General features: G+C 33.1%; 1 protein-coding gene across 7 annotated transcripts in view; it reads left to right on the top strand.

Moving 5' to 3' along the window:
* The window catches only part of LOC126740421 (colorectal mutant cancer protein), a 123,922-nt gene that overhangs the window by 56,067 nt on the left and 53,894 nt on the right, over nucleotides 1-13,961 (top strand). For 6 of the 7 annotated variants that reach the window (XM_050446633.1, XM_050446704.1, XM_050446552.1 and 3 more), the window contains 2 exons: nucleotides 5,672-5,934; nucleotides 9,418-9,606. The exons of the other annotated variant lie outside the window; for it this stretch is intronic. In XM_050446633.1, the coding sequence (XP_050302590.1) occupies nucleotides 5,749-5,934; nucleotides 9,418-9,606 (375 nt within the window). In that variant the 5' untranslated portion in view covers nucleotides 5,672-5,748. The remainder of the gene's footprint in view (nucleotides 1-5,671; nucleotides 5,935-9,417; nucleotides 9,607-13,961) is intronic. 7 annotated transcript variants of the gene reach the window in all.

Raw genomic sequence — 13,961 nt, 5'->3', positions numbered from 1 at the left:
ATTTCCTAATAGTTTGCTTGAAAAAAATCATTGCAGTTGTGAAAAAAGGTTGGACTCTTTTGCGCAGTTGCGAGTTGTCGAAATCACGGTATAAAATACTCGCAGCTATGCTGCAGAAACTCTTGTAATTCGAATATGTGTTCGAATGTGGATATGCAAAGTCACCAGGTTGCGATACAGATTTAGTTTTTGCTGAGCAAATTGATCTTCAAATAAAATCGGAAAAAAATTCACAAGAAGAAAAAGATCAACAGCAAGAGCGAGTCGAGCCGCAATATAAAAAAACGAGGACTAATAAATCTAAAACAATTTTTTTTTTGCTTACAGTAGTACATTTGAATTTTTCTGTACCCTGACGTTTTTTTTAAATACGTATTTCTCAGAAGCTTATCGCAAAAAAACCTACTTATTTCTTATTAAAAAATATTAAAATTGTTCCAGTTTTCACAGTGATTCGCATGTTACTCAAAAATTTTGAGGTTATTCGAGAAAACTATAAATACAAAAAATATAGATTTTTTATTATTTAAAACTTCTTTAATAGACTCTTCTTTGAACTTTTTCCTCTAAAACAATTATTTTGGCTGCAAATTGCAGACGTTTTTCCCTTTTTTTCACTCCCATCCGTCAAACCCTGCTAATATTCAGTTACTGAATTATGATACCACCAATATTACTGTCAATCCATTTTCGTAAGAAAAATCTGTAAGGACCTTTTTCCTCAAAAAAATATAGTATGCCTAGCCTAATACTAGAAAGGATGTAGAATTAGAGACCTCCTTGATTGAGTACTACAAGTGTTGACAAGGAATATCTCTTTAAGTTTCAGGAATAAATTTGGTATTAATATTAAAGGACTATTAAAGGACAAAATTATTTTTTATTCTTAGTTTGGAGTAAATATAAAGTGGAACGATGCCATTAACAAAAGTACCAGTTGAAGTGATTTTTTTTAATTTAATTAAAGAAATTCCACATTATTCAATGTGGGTTCATTAAAAAGAGAATAGGTCTATTTCAATTTTAGGTCTTAAAAGAAGAGTACACTATGTTGGGAGCATTAGTAATTTGGTTACCACAGCCTGAATGTATGAAGACACTTTGTAAAAGAAAATGCTTTTGTGCAGCTTATTAACTTTTCTAAATTTTTCTGTTCATTATATAAATTTATCGTTCCACCCAATTACTAGTTTTTCGACTCTTCATGTCTCTAATTGTGTCTTCCATTATTCTTTTAATTTTAGGTGAAGTTACCCTCAGGAGACACGAATTTCTATAACTGCGATAATTTCAAAATGTCAGCTGCATAAAAATGTTTTGAGGAGATAGTGCTCAATTCTGCCATCTCGCTGTTAAAAACATACTTTACAGTTACGTTATATTTTACCTTGGAATCCTCAGGAGACTTCTTTATTAGCAATCAAATAAACTACTTACTTCCTCGTAAAATGAATATTTCAAAACAGCATGAAACTTGCATATCTCGCAGCATATATAAACACGGCTCATATAATTTCATCATAACATCTTTATCAGCCGGATGTATGAGACCTAGTAAAACAAAATGTGACAAATCTTAATGACTCGATAAACTAGCGTTAAGCAAATAGATTTGTTGTCACGACGAGTTTTATGCACTGGTCGATTTTATGAAGATATTGTCAGAGTTTCTCCTTGCTGTGATTTTAGCCTCGAATATTTCCTTGTTTGTATTAGTAACAATATTCGTGAATATTATCCATTTCTTTTCTATAGTATTTACAATTGACTCTCTTCATCATTGGTGAACATACTAGATCCCCACCAATTACAACTTTCGAGTCAGGTTAAATGGTAAAATTCTTCAACGGGAGTTCTCTTTGAACTATAATTGGTTAAATTTTCTTAAGATATGTGCGTGAGTGTTCTTTGAGTGGTATGAGTCCTTTTATGCACGATGTGAACAAGACGTTGCGTAAGGATTTAGACTGGATTTCTCAACGTCTTAACTTTCTTATTTTCGGGTGTGGAAAAGCTGGAACAGGTTTTCTGGAAAAGTATTGAAGTTCTTTTCGTCAACTTAATTTACTTGAAACTGGTTTCCCCACTTGTTGCATTCTCTGCCGTTGACTACTTATCTGAAGATCAAACCTAGGTGCCTTTGAGACCGTATTTTGTGATCTTTGCCTGTTAGTCATATAGAGCAGCAGTTTCATCAGGTGTCGGTTGTGATATTACTGTTATATATTATTCTTCATTATATGTCAGTGATAACATTTTTAAAGATTGCCTGTGATACAGTCGAGCCGATCCTCTTCATCTTTGGTGAACATATTAGACCCGCACCAATTACAACTTTAACAGGACGTTTTTTTTGAACTCCAATCGTTAAAAATTTCTTAAAGATATTTGTATAAGTAATGATTTTCTAGGGGTATTAGTAATTTTATCCACCATTCTAACGTAATTTGGGAGGGACTTAAATTTCTTAATTCAGCTTTATCTAGAACGTAAATAAATTGTTCACAGTTATTTACAAATTTAAAAAAAAAACTATTTTTCTTGGGGAACTGGAACCTTGCTTTCCCTTTTTCAGCAGAATTAATTTTTTTTCTTATTTAATCTTAATTTTCTTCTTCAAGCCCTATGCTATGGAGATTTTAATTACATGAACTTCAAATGGTGAAGTCCCAAAGGGTTTGGGTAATCTCTATTTTTAGAAACCACGCCAACTTTACAGTTCGGGATGTGGCAGAGCTAAAGGCAAGATTCTGGAGAGGTATTGAAGTTCTTTCAGCTTGATTCGCTTGGAATATTTATGAGGGAGTTCTCCACTTGTCGTTTGCTTATCTAAAAATGAAGGCAAGTTATCTTTGCGTTGGCTGCTGATAACAGAGTGCTCTATTTAGCAACCGCTCCTAACATGAACTGGCGTGGTTATATACCAGTGGGTATTTTTCTACCCTCACCATTATGATTTACACAATACAATGAGATTTTCTGGGTTATATATAAGTATTACCTATAATTACGATTTACGGAGTTTCAAGTAATTTTTTAACTCATTCCTTTGGTTTCTAGTTTCTGCATTGTCACTTTCATATTAAAATTATGATTATAGTTCAGAGTTATTTTAATTTACCCTTATCTAATACCAACTGTTTAACAGTTTCGTTCGTGAATAATAATAATAATCTGACATTTATTGCAATATGGTAAACTTACTAATATGGTATACATAATTTTCTTACTATAACTTTTTAACATTACAATAAACACAAAGCTTAGCCACAAGAGAAAACTCGCGCGTGGAAGAATAAACATATACTAAGTATCTATCCCAATGATCAAAGTTTTACTCACCACACTAGGACGCTAATAAACTAACTCCTGAGGAGCACCATACGTAACTACCAAGGAATCACTAAGAGCATCATTAACTTCAACCCATTGTAATCCGTTTTCCAAATAACTTCGTATTAAATTTAGCGAAATATCATAAAAACCAATATTTCTTCAGTAAAATTTTATGTGATATAGTGTTAAAAGCCTTTGAGAGGTCAATGAATGTGCAGATAGTTGGGTTGCTTTTATCCACTGAATCATATATTTTTGATACCAAATCCGCCATAGCATCTTCTATTATTTTTTCAAAAACTTTTGACATATCGCTATTGCTATTGCTAATCAATGCTATTGGCCTATAGCGATTTATTCATTTTAAGAGTTTGAATTGTTTTAAGAACTTCTTCTTCTGTAGCTTCTTCAAAAATGATTGTTTCATCAGTTTTTATGTTTTTTGCTAAATGAGCAGCAACAATACCAAGGCAATCTTAACAGTATTTTTACATTTAAAATTTTCGTTTTCTTGTCTACGTTTTTAATATTTTTTAAAGTTTTCCATAAATTATTACGGTCATTTTTGTTTTTTCTAGCTGCGTTTAGAAATATTCTATTTTGGCATTTTTTAAGAGTTGAGTAAATATTTTCTCATATCTGGTAAATTCTTCTTTTATGTTATGATCTTGCGCAGTATTTTTCATTCTATTGTAAAGCTTGTTCTTATAATTTACCAATCTAATTAGCGAGTCTGTTATCCAGTTTGATCTTTTTATTTCATTGTGTTTTAATTTTTTAGTTTGCATACAATGAAAAATTGCTTTTTTAATCCCCTTTACAAAAAAAACGCCTATATTAATGTTTTTTTCCTTATATAATTTCTGCCGATCAATTTTTTGTATGTTCGTTTTGAGTTTATTCTGATCTAGATAGTTTTTATGTTTATAATGTTGATTTTGGACATTATTATTCTTATTTAAAAAAAATAGTCATCATTATATATAATACATATAGCTATACAGTATTCAATTAAAGCGCTTTAATCAGGCCATTCGGAAAAAGCTTTTAACATACTTGCAGTAAATTAATATGACATCAGACTTTGTGCCCTATGTTATAAATAAAACGAAAAAACACATGTAAACGTTTTTGAAGCCTCGGATACGCATTCCGACACATTTATTTTTAGCTCTGGAAATGCTATGAGAGTTATGTCCAGAAAACTAAACACTTGATGATTTATGAAGGATATCAGTTTCATTTATTTGATGGACATAGGGACATTAATCAGGATTCCTTGATCCATACGTTATTCAAAGTTAGCCTTTAGGGATCATTAATAAGTAGTGGTTGGTAGCAGAAAGACAATTTGAATTGCCGACTGCGATTTAAATTTCAACTTTATAAATATTTCTTTTTAACTAGAACTAACGACTTATATTCGGAAAAATAAATTAGATGAAAACGTCATAAGAACCTGGAGAAGTCGTTCTTAGCGCGGCTTGATGAATGATCGATACACTTAGGGTAAGTTCCGTAACTTAACCGGTTCCCACGGTTGTGCCGGTTACCGTTCCATAGCCATACAATTTCTGAAATTTGGTTCGGTTATGAAACGCGGTTCCTAAAAAATTGGTTGCAAATGTCCACCGAAACAACCGATCATTTTTTTCGGTAACTTCGGTTATTCCTAGGGATGTCATGGATTAAACGTACTTATATTCTGAGTTTAATCTACGACATCCGGGTATTTGTAGGTAATGTTATGAAGTTTTGGTTTGATTTTTTCGTGGTTTTTTCCTGTTCATGAAATTTAATCATTTAATTGTTTCATCCTATTCATTGCGTTCAATACATTTGACTGCAATTCAAATCCAGGACTTGATCTTGATGTAATGGAGCTATATATTATTGGTATTATAAATAATAATAGGTAACCCAAAAATGGAATTTTATAACCTAATATCAACCAACAAAAACAAGACCAAGGACCAACAAGAAACCAGAGCGTTCCATTTCAAACCGATATTTTCAGGAACCGTAAAAATACCGCTTCTAACCGACGATTCACCAAGGTTATGTTACGGAACTTACTTAACGGAACCCTTATTTTTGATAGTAAATTTCCGATAATTTGGCGAATCAATTTCCTTCCTTTATCGATAACTCCTGTGTCCTTTTCTTAAGAGCGAAGGGAAACAAATTTGTGTTTAGTATAACAACACTTTTTACTGCTAATCCTTTACCTTAAGATATATAAGAATACATGATAGGTCTTTTATTTTTCTTACAAACAGTATTATAGGTAAAAAAGTAAAGATATAGATACTAACTACATCTTTTACGTTTTTAGGTAGCCTGAAATTATCGCCACGAGTCAACCAGCATGACGAAATTACCAGGTTCTCCCCATCTCCCGTCAATACCCATATGCACCCCAACTTCCTTTACGGAAAAATATTGCCGGATGGCCGGCCGAACTATCTTATCGATTACGGGTTTAATTTCCAAAATTACGGCCCCTTAGGAACCAATCAGAGCAAATGCTGCGTCACGAGTCCATTCGCAAACGACTTAAATTTTGGCCATTTGTATACTATTAGTAAGGCGGAAAAGGTAAGTTGAGAGTATCAGAGCTACCTAATTTATATCACAGTATTACCTTAAAAGCATTAGTCACTGTATTTCCAGATAGTTATTTATATATATATATATATATATATATATATATATATATATATAAATATATATTATCAGTAGGCTAAAGTCTTATACCTTTAATTTACCAATCTCTTTTTAATTAAAAAATTCGATACAGTCAATGAATCCAAACAGTCGTATGCCCATTGTGTGTTGAATGAGTTAAATACTGTCTGTTTAATGAGTCGAGCTGGTTTCGTATTATAACTCCCTGTGAGTGTCTTTTTATTTATGAAAAATTGAGGTTGTGTTTGTGATTGTTGGAAGTTCTACGGTCCATGTCGGATCAGATTGCCGAGGCGGTATAGATCAGGTCTTTTTAATCCTGAAATTGTCCGGAGTTATTCGGTGAACTTCTCCACGTGCCCATAGGTTCTTAACAAATACCTACATTACATGGAACTCTTTACTCTTTAGTGTTTCCCTTGAAGTACATTTTTCCAAAGATTGTCTTTCGTGTTGTAATTATCTGCAAATTGACTAACCTTATCACGTTTATAGAATAGTAGATGTTGAATTGTAAAATGTCGGGAATGGCGATTGCGATCTGGATATTCCACAGAAGCCATACTACTTTTGTACGACCATTACGATATATATGCATGCCGATCACGAACTTAATAAATATACCTGGACTGCCACTTCAATGAAAAGTAAATGACTGCCATTTTGCGTGATTGTGTCCTTTTAATGTTGGTCACGCTGACAAATTTCAGTTGTGCCAATTGTAGGGAAACAAAACAATTAAAGTTTTTGGGAGGTTATGTTTATAAAAACAAACTAAAAAGTTACATTTAGTTAAGAATTTAAGATAGTTGCGTTAGATCTGCGATTTTTCTTGTTTTTTCCTTAAGAATTTCGTTAAAATTTATGAAAGAAAAAATCCTCCCTACTAGAATCCCAATGATGGGTTAAAAGCAATGTCAATGAAAAAAATAAATTTGGTTCGTGACAGACCAAACGTCAACGTCGTCAACTTCATTACCGTTATTTAATATATTTTGTTTGCAACATTGAAAATGTTCAGAGTGACCAACATCAAAAGAGCACTATAAAAATGGCGGCCACCAGGCAGCAGTCATTTTTGGGTATCTGTCATTGTGGCGATATGCATTAGCATTCCAGGTATATTTATTAAGTTCGTGATGCCGATATAGATACAGGCGCCATCTGAAAGTCATGCTTCAAAACATAAATTAAGGTCACTGAATCTGATACGGTAAACCATTCAAATAAATATTAAACAAAAAAACTTTCCATCCATGATCCATCTGTGTACCAGGCTTGGAAATCGTCTAACTCCTTGATTTGGTTCGTTGACCATTTTTTCCTTGTCGGGACTTCCACCTGAAAGCCTTTCTTTAACCTTAATTTGCTATTCGGTGTAGTAAATCTGGACGTCAGAAATGGTATGTTTTTACACATTCTCGTAGCAATCGTCATATGGCCTTGCCTTCTCCGCTAACTTTCAGCCTCTTATGCACCGTTCAATCTAAAGTGGAAGTTCCGGTAGCTCAAGAAGAATATTTAGAGGTTCTTAAGGCTCCAGTAATTCCCAAACATTCTCTATCCGGACGTATGAACAAATATTCAAATAGGAACTTGTCATTGAGTTCCAAAGTTAAGAAATTGTACATGGTAATGAAAGAGGGTAACCACTGAACTCATATTAAAGTTAGTTGACCTGCAGACCTTAACCATACTGCGGACCATCGTTTTTGGCATTATTAGTCAGCACCTTAATATATTGGAGAATTAAAGTGGGCGGAGGCATCTTAAAATTGAAAAAAGAAGGCAACGGTGGAGGGCGCGTTGATTTGCCATTGAGGCAATTTTGAGTTAAATTTTTTTATTTTAAAATATCGAGGTTTTTGTTGTGACAGCGAAGCAACTTTTTATAGAGTTGACATGATATCCAGAAAAGTGAATGCCAGTGTTCATTGTGCTGCCAATTGCATTTATAAGACGGTTCCTGATTTCTTTATATGCCTGTTAATGTTCTGTTTTTTTTGTTTGCTTATGTTTAGGCAATTATTTATTTCGCTGCCCTTTCATGATTCTTAATTCATCCGTAAACCGTGGTGCCTTTGGTTTTGTTACGCATACTTTCTGAATAGAGGTGTGTGCGTAAACCGGTTAGCGTCATTTAATTATATGTTTCAAAATGTGGACTGTACTTAATTATTTATTTAAACTAAATAGAATTTGTTGCCGCCATACAGATTGCACCTACCTTATCTCACGTTCTCCGGTCGCCTTGGGATCCAAGGAAGTGATTAATGTAAGGCACAGTATAATTGATATATTAGTCATATTAGTGTATATGGTATGGTTGATAATACTTCTTGACGGTTTTCGGATTCCTCCTACGGTTTCTTTCTTGCATGAATGTCAAGCACTGGTCACCTTTTATGACTGACTTTCTTAAGAGGACTTTTTCCGGTATTTTTCTTTGCGCATTAACTTGGCGCGCATGTTACTGGTGCATAGGATACCCTGCATGGCCAATACGCGCGAAACATGAATTTAATTATAACAATATTATTTTTAAGAGGCATTCCCATTAAATACCTTCAATATTTTGTCTTTCATAAACTGTGCTTCTTCATTTATATAAGCGAGATAGAAAATCTCCAGTCTGTGTCAAGTCATCAAGTTAGGAACGCTTCAAGATCAAAATATTTAAAATTCCTTAATAAATTATTTTTAGGCTTCTATATAGATATCCTACATACGAGTTCAGATGATATACTGGTAATCTGTTACTTTAGGCATACTATGATGTATGACGTTACCGTGCGTTATATTAACATTCGACAGAATAATTCAATCCAGCAATTAGGACCTCCAAAGAGTTTTAGAAAGTCGCTTTATATTTCGTACAGCTTACAAGAGAGAATAGGAATTAAAAAAGTACTAATAGAACTATTCCGATCCACGAAATTACGTTCATATCGCCCATACACACTAACACACAGCAGAACAACTATAGTTAGACTATGATCTTAAAGATGATGAGTAATCTGTAAGATTATTGTAAAGGAACGAAGTTTAGCCCTAAGCAAATAAGCAAGAATCAATAAAAAAAACTAAAAGAAAAATACTATTTGCAATTCCTTAATAATGTATCCTAATATATTTAGCTTTTCAACCGTCCTACATGACTCATGTTGTTCTTAACAAATACTTTATAGTTTCTTACTTAAACCAATAAAGCTTACATTTTATAGCGGGTTACTCAGTAACAACGGTTGCAATATGCTTAAAAATACACTCTAAATATGTAACCATAGCATTAAATTTTAATGGTTTTGGAAAATATGTTTTAATTTGGAAATAAATTGGATTTTTTATAATTGTAAAATGTATTTGTTTCATAAGACCTTTTTTGATTTTTAGGATGAACGAACATATGACGAACCATACACGGGCGATATCCCGAGAAAATCGTGGCTCTGTTGCCCGGGCTCTCAAGCCAGAGTGGAATGCGACCCACCCGCTTTGCTCGGAGAAGTAAAAACCCCCACTACCCCTTTGGAAACAATCACAAAACCCCCTGGTCATTCACCTGTTTGTGATGGGGCATGTGTATGTATAAAAAACCATATTAAGTTAATCATTAATAAAGTTATTGATAATAAAATTAGGTCAGTTATTGAAAAAATACTTTTGTTTCTTATTATGTGATGTGATGCCAATCACCAAAAGATAAATTTAAGAACCCGGGTAGAAAAATAGGTTGAAATAAGTGGTATCAAGGCTGTAGTTTTTGTGGTTCTCGAACTGCTTCTCCCTTTTCTAAAACAGCTGTCTTAAGATAATAAATTTAAAAAAATGCGATAAATAAATGGAGTGCTGGCATACAACCCAAAAACCATACGTATATCACGCCAAACTGGATACTAAAACACATATCTAAAGAAGCTATTGTATGTGATAAATATAGCATACTATTGCCGCAGCTGATCCCCTAAGATATTTACTTCCGCTTCATTTTAATTTAAAATAATAAACACTTGTAGTTCGCACATCATTATGCGGCATGTCGTTCGATGCACATGCAGAACTAAAGTTATAAAATAAAAATATATGTATATATGAAAAAAAAAATGTTTTACATCGAAATAATACAATGTATAAGAAGTGTAGAATAAGCAAAATTATAAACGAGTAGAAAATTTGTCGCCCGAGCCTTTCAGACGAGACTTTTAGGATCCGGTAACCTTAATTTAGGTTTTAAAGTTTGATTTATAGATCGGCAATTAATTTATACAAAACCAGTGATGCCTATAATGGCACAAATTTATAGGCATCACTGGTACTCATTCCAAAATAAGTGTAAAAATATTTAGTCATGCCCTGATATTGGAATGGAGCTATTATCAACACCTAATTATATTGAAATGCATATATTTCAAAATACTCTCAATCATCCATATTTATAAAAAGTCAGTGGTTTTAGAAAAATAATTTTTTAAGCATATCAACAACATTAACAATTTTAACTAGAAATGGAATTTGATGGAAATTCTAGTTCTGTTCTAATCTAAGTCGTCCAACAAGTAAATTTATACTAATTTGACTAAAAAAGACCTAAATAGACTATAAAGACTTATTATATTTAAAAGAAACGTTAAAAAATATAAACAGAGGAGCAAAAATATAAACATTAAACAATTATAACATTAAAGGAGGTTTAGTCTGAAATAAATATAATAAATTAAGGTAAGTCTGATTTTGAAGATATGTCAGTGTCGGAATAATTAGATTCATAACTACTTGAATAGTCGTCTGGGCGTATAATTAGGGGTCGTACCTCGTCTATCACTTGCTCGGTTTGATAGTTTTCAACTATAATTTTTTCTGTGTGATTTTCTCATATATCTTCCTTTATTTGATGTAAGGATTCGTTCCATAAATTAAGGACACTGGCTTCATCGGTGGTTTTGGAAGCGTGCTTCTCATAATAATTTTTTGCTATGCCCCAAATCAACTCAACTGGATTATATTGGCAGTGGTAAGGCGATAATCGCAGGACTTCATACCTATATTTAAGAGCCATCTCATCGATCACGTACTTCTTATTATACCTGTACGTTTTACATCTCTGCAGCAAATCAGCCTTTAAAAATATATCGTCATGAGCAATATTTTTCTGCTCTAGCCACGGTTTTTATTTCCTCTTTCTTCCAACTGCTAGTGGGAAATTTCTCTTCTACTCTGGAATGGAATGAGGCGTTGTCCGAGACTATAATAGAAGGATTTTCCAACCGTTTGAGAACTTTTTTTTCAAACCAATGTTCAAAAATATCGGCATCCACATTTCCGTGGTAGTCGTCTGTTTTTTTGTCAAAGAGAAAATCAATCTAGCTTTGGAGATAAAGCCCTCGTCATTTCCTGCATGTAGCACAATGTACCCTTTTCCACAACCAGAACTGCTGCTGGGATATCATTGCGTGCTACCATCTTGCCATGATGATTTTGATGAGTTCCCTTGGCAAAAATCCAAGGTTCGTCTAGAAACACAAATTGTTTGGGATCGATATTTTATTTCTTAGATATTTTGTCACAAAATTTTATCTTTTTGTCACTACATGTGAAAGTTCACATAGTACTGTCCGATTATTCGTCTTTTTGTAACGAAATCCCAAATTCTTTAGAACTTTTGCCAAACTAGTTAAACTAATGTCGCAAAGTTCTTTGTCCTAATGTCCTTTATTATTTGTAGTACGGCAGCCATCGTCACGTGTTGTTCACTTTTATACATATTATTAATAATTGTTCTAATTTCGCTCTTAATTGTTTGGGATTCAGACTTTTTGGATGCCGATGGATTCTTTTATTTGGTTTGTCCAGTTCCTCTTCATCTATATTGCAAATCTTATGTAAAGTGCTTCTTGAAATATGGTATGCATCACATGCCCGCTTCTTTATTGCCAAAACAGATGTCAATGGTTCCATGTTATTTGTTCTTGTTTAAAATAATTTTGTACTTTTAAAACTAAACGACGTTCACCCGAAAATAGAAACCGATATTGAGCAATATTTTTGTCTTCTTGCGAATCCATAATTCAAAAATTCAAAAATCACAAAGTAAATTTAATTAATAGGGTGATGATATCACTTCAAAATACCAAAATGAGTAGAATGTAAGTATAGACCACCAAAGTATTTATTTGTCCAATCAGGCAAATTATCACCTTTCAGGTACATAATCCTCTTAGCCCATTTTTTCGGCACTATATTTGAGTTTTGTACATTTCCTAGAATAGTATAAAAAAGCACTTCCTTTAAAAAAATATTAGTACCCTCCAAACCGGTACTCAATATAAATAGTGAATAATACGGCGATAAGGAATTCATTGTTTAACCGGTCCGCTCACTTATACCCCGAGATAATCCGTTATGTGTTTGGGTAAAACGAGCCGACTATAGGTACAATCTTACAATAAAGAATAATGGACGATGAGAGCAAGACAGAAAGAAATCTATGTTATTGCTACAGCAGGACACCTTTGGAACACGAAAAAACCAGAATAAGTGAGTTATTCTGGTTCATTTATAATTTAAGTGAGATAAAGATTTTAAAGGGTCAACAGTAAGGCTGATGTAAGGGATTAATTAGGAAAATGAGTTGCATGAAGCATAAGGCTTTTATGTTTCAGTACATGGATGGAATACGGTAAAACCTTTGGATACTACTACTGTTTTATACACAGATTGGTGGAGCGCATATAGTTTTTAACTGAAGCTTTTTGGAAGTCTGACTGTGGCGAATATTAGAGAGCTAATTAAAACACATTCTCGTAGACCATTTTGGACCCTCCATTTTATTAACGAATGTGTTTCGACCTCGTTTGATATTTTTTCTGGTGTCAGACACACCCAATACGAATCTCTAAAGATGTTAATACTCCTTAAGATTCAATCAAAAACTCGAGTTACGTTAATTAGCTACTTGGAGAATATGTATAAATGAAAGTGATAAAACCTTCGATTTCCCAAAAATCTCTCTATTTTCTGGAAACACTTAGATGAAACTTTCACTCAGATCTCTTTTAAGTCGCTATTAACCAGTGATATTTCATTTAATTGTGTCGTTAATCTGCCACGCGAGGCCATTAAAATCTAAATTTAGTAGCAAAGTTGGTCGCTGCCACTCGGAACTGTAATAAACCTTATTATGGTGATGCTAGAATGCAGCCGCAGAAATGATACGTAAACAAAACAATTTAAATAAAGCTTGATATTAAACGTTATGGTTATAGTTTGCTGAATAAAAGGAGAAGAATTGGCCACAAATTACTCCAATCCCGTTGTGAAAGACGAAAAAAAAAGCAAATCGATTTCGGTGTTATTCAGAAAGTGGTCTAAGATAAACTGCCTAAACGACAAGTATTCGGGCTTAGAAAAAGCGGTTACACACAAACGGGATATAGTATCATTTTCATTTAAATTGAAGAAGCATAATCTACTTTATTGTAATTCTTGTGATAGCAGGAACTATTTAATTTACTATATACTTAAACGCAATCAATCTGAGCTAAGTAACGGCATATGGGATACTATGGTATCTAATTATTATAAAATACAAAAACTCGGTGAATACAAACATAAGTTTGCAATATCATCGTGAAAGCTATAGCCAGCTAAGTAAGTTCCTAAATGGTTTCTTTAGAAATATCTTAGATTGCTTTCCTAAAGTGAAAGACCTTTTTATGTGGTATTCTCAGTTTCGTTACCTATCCAGCATACCTCTCCTGGAATTGTCAGTAGTTCTAGCTACCACAATAATAACTGGTTCTCCTCTTCTATTTATCCATTTAGATAGTAATAAATTTAAACCAGTCGTTTGTCATCATTTTATAATTCCATGAACTTAAGAACTTATTTAAGGAAGTCATAACCGATACTGAGTCAAGAACTCAGTAATATTGAGTTCA

This window comes from Anthonomus grandis, chromosome 1 (assembly GCF_022605725.1).
Source record: "Anthonomus grandis grandis chromosome 1, icAntGran1.3, whole genome shotgun sequence".
NCBI lineage: Eukaryota > Metazoa > Arthropoda > Insecta > Coleoptera > Curculionidae > Anthonomus > Anthonomus grandis.
This window is presented reverse-complemented; position numbering and strand designations above follow the sequence as displayed.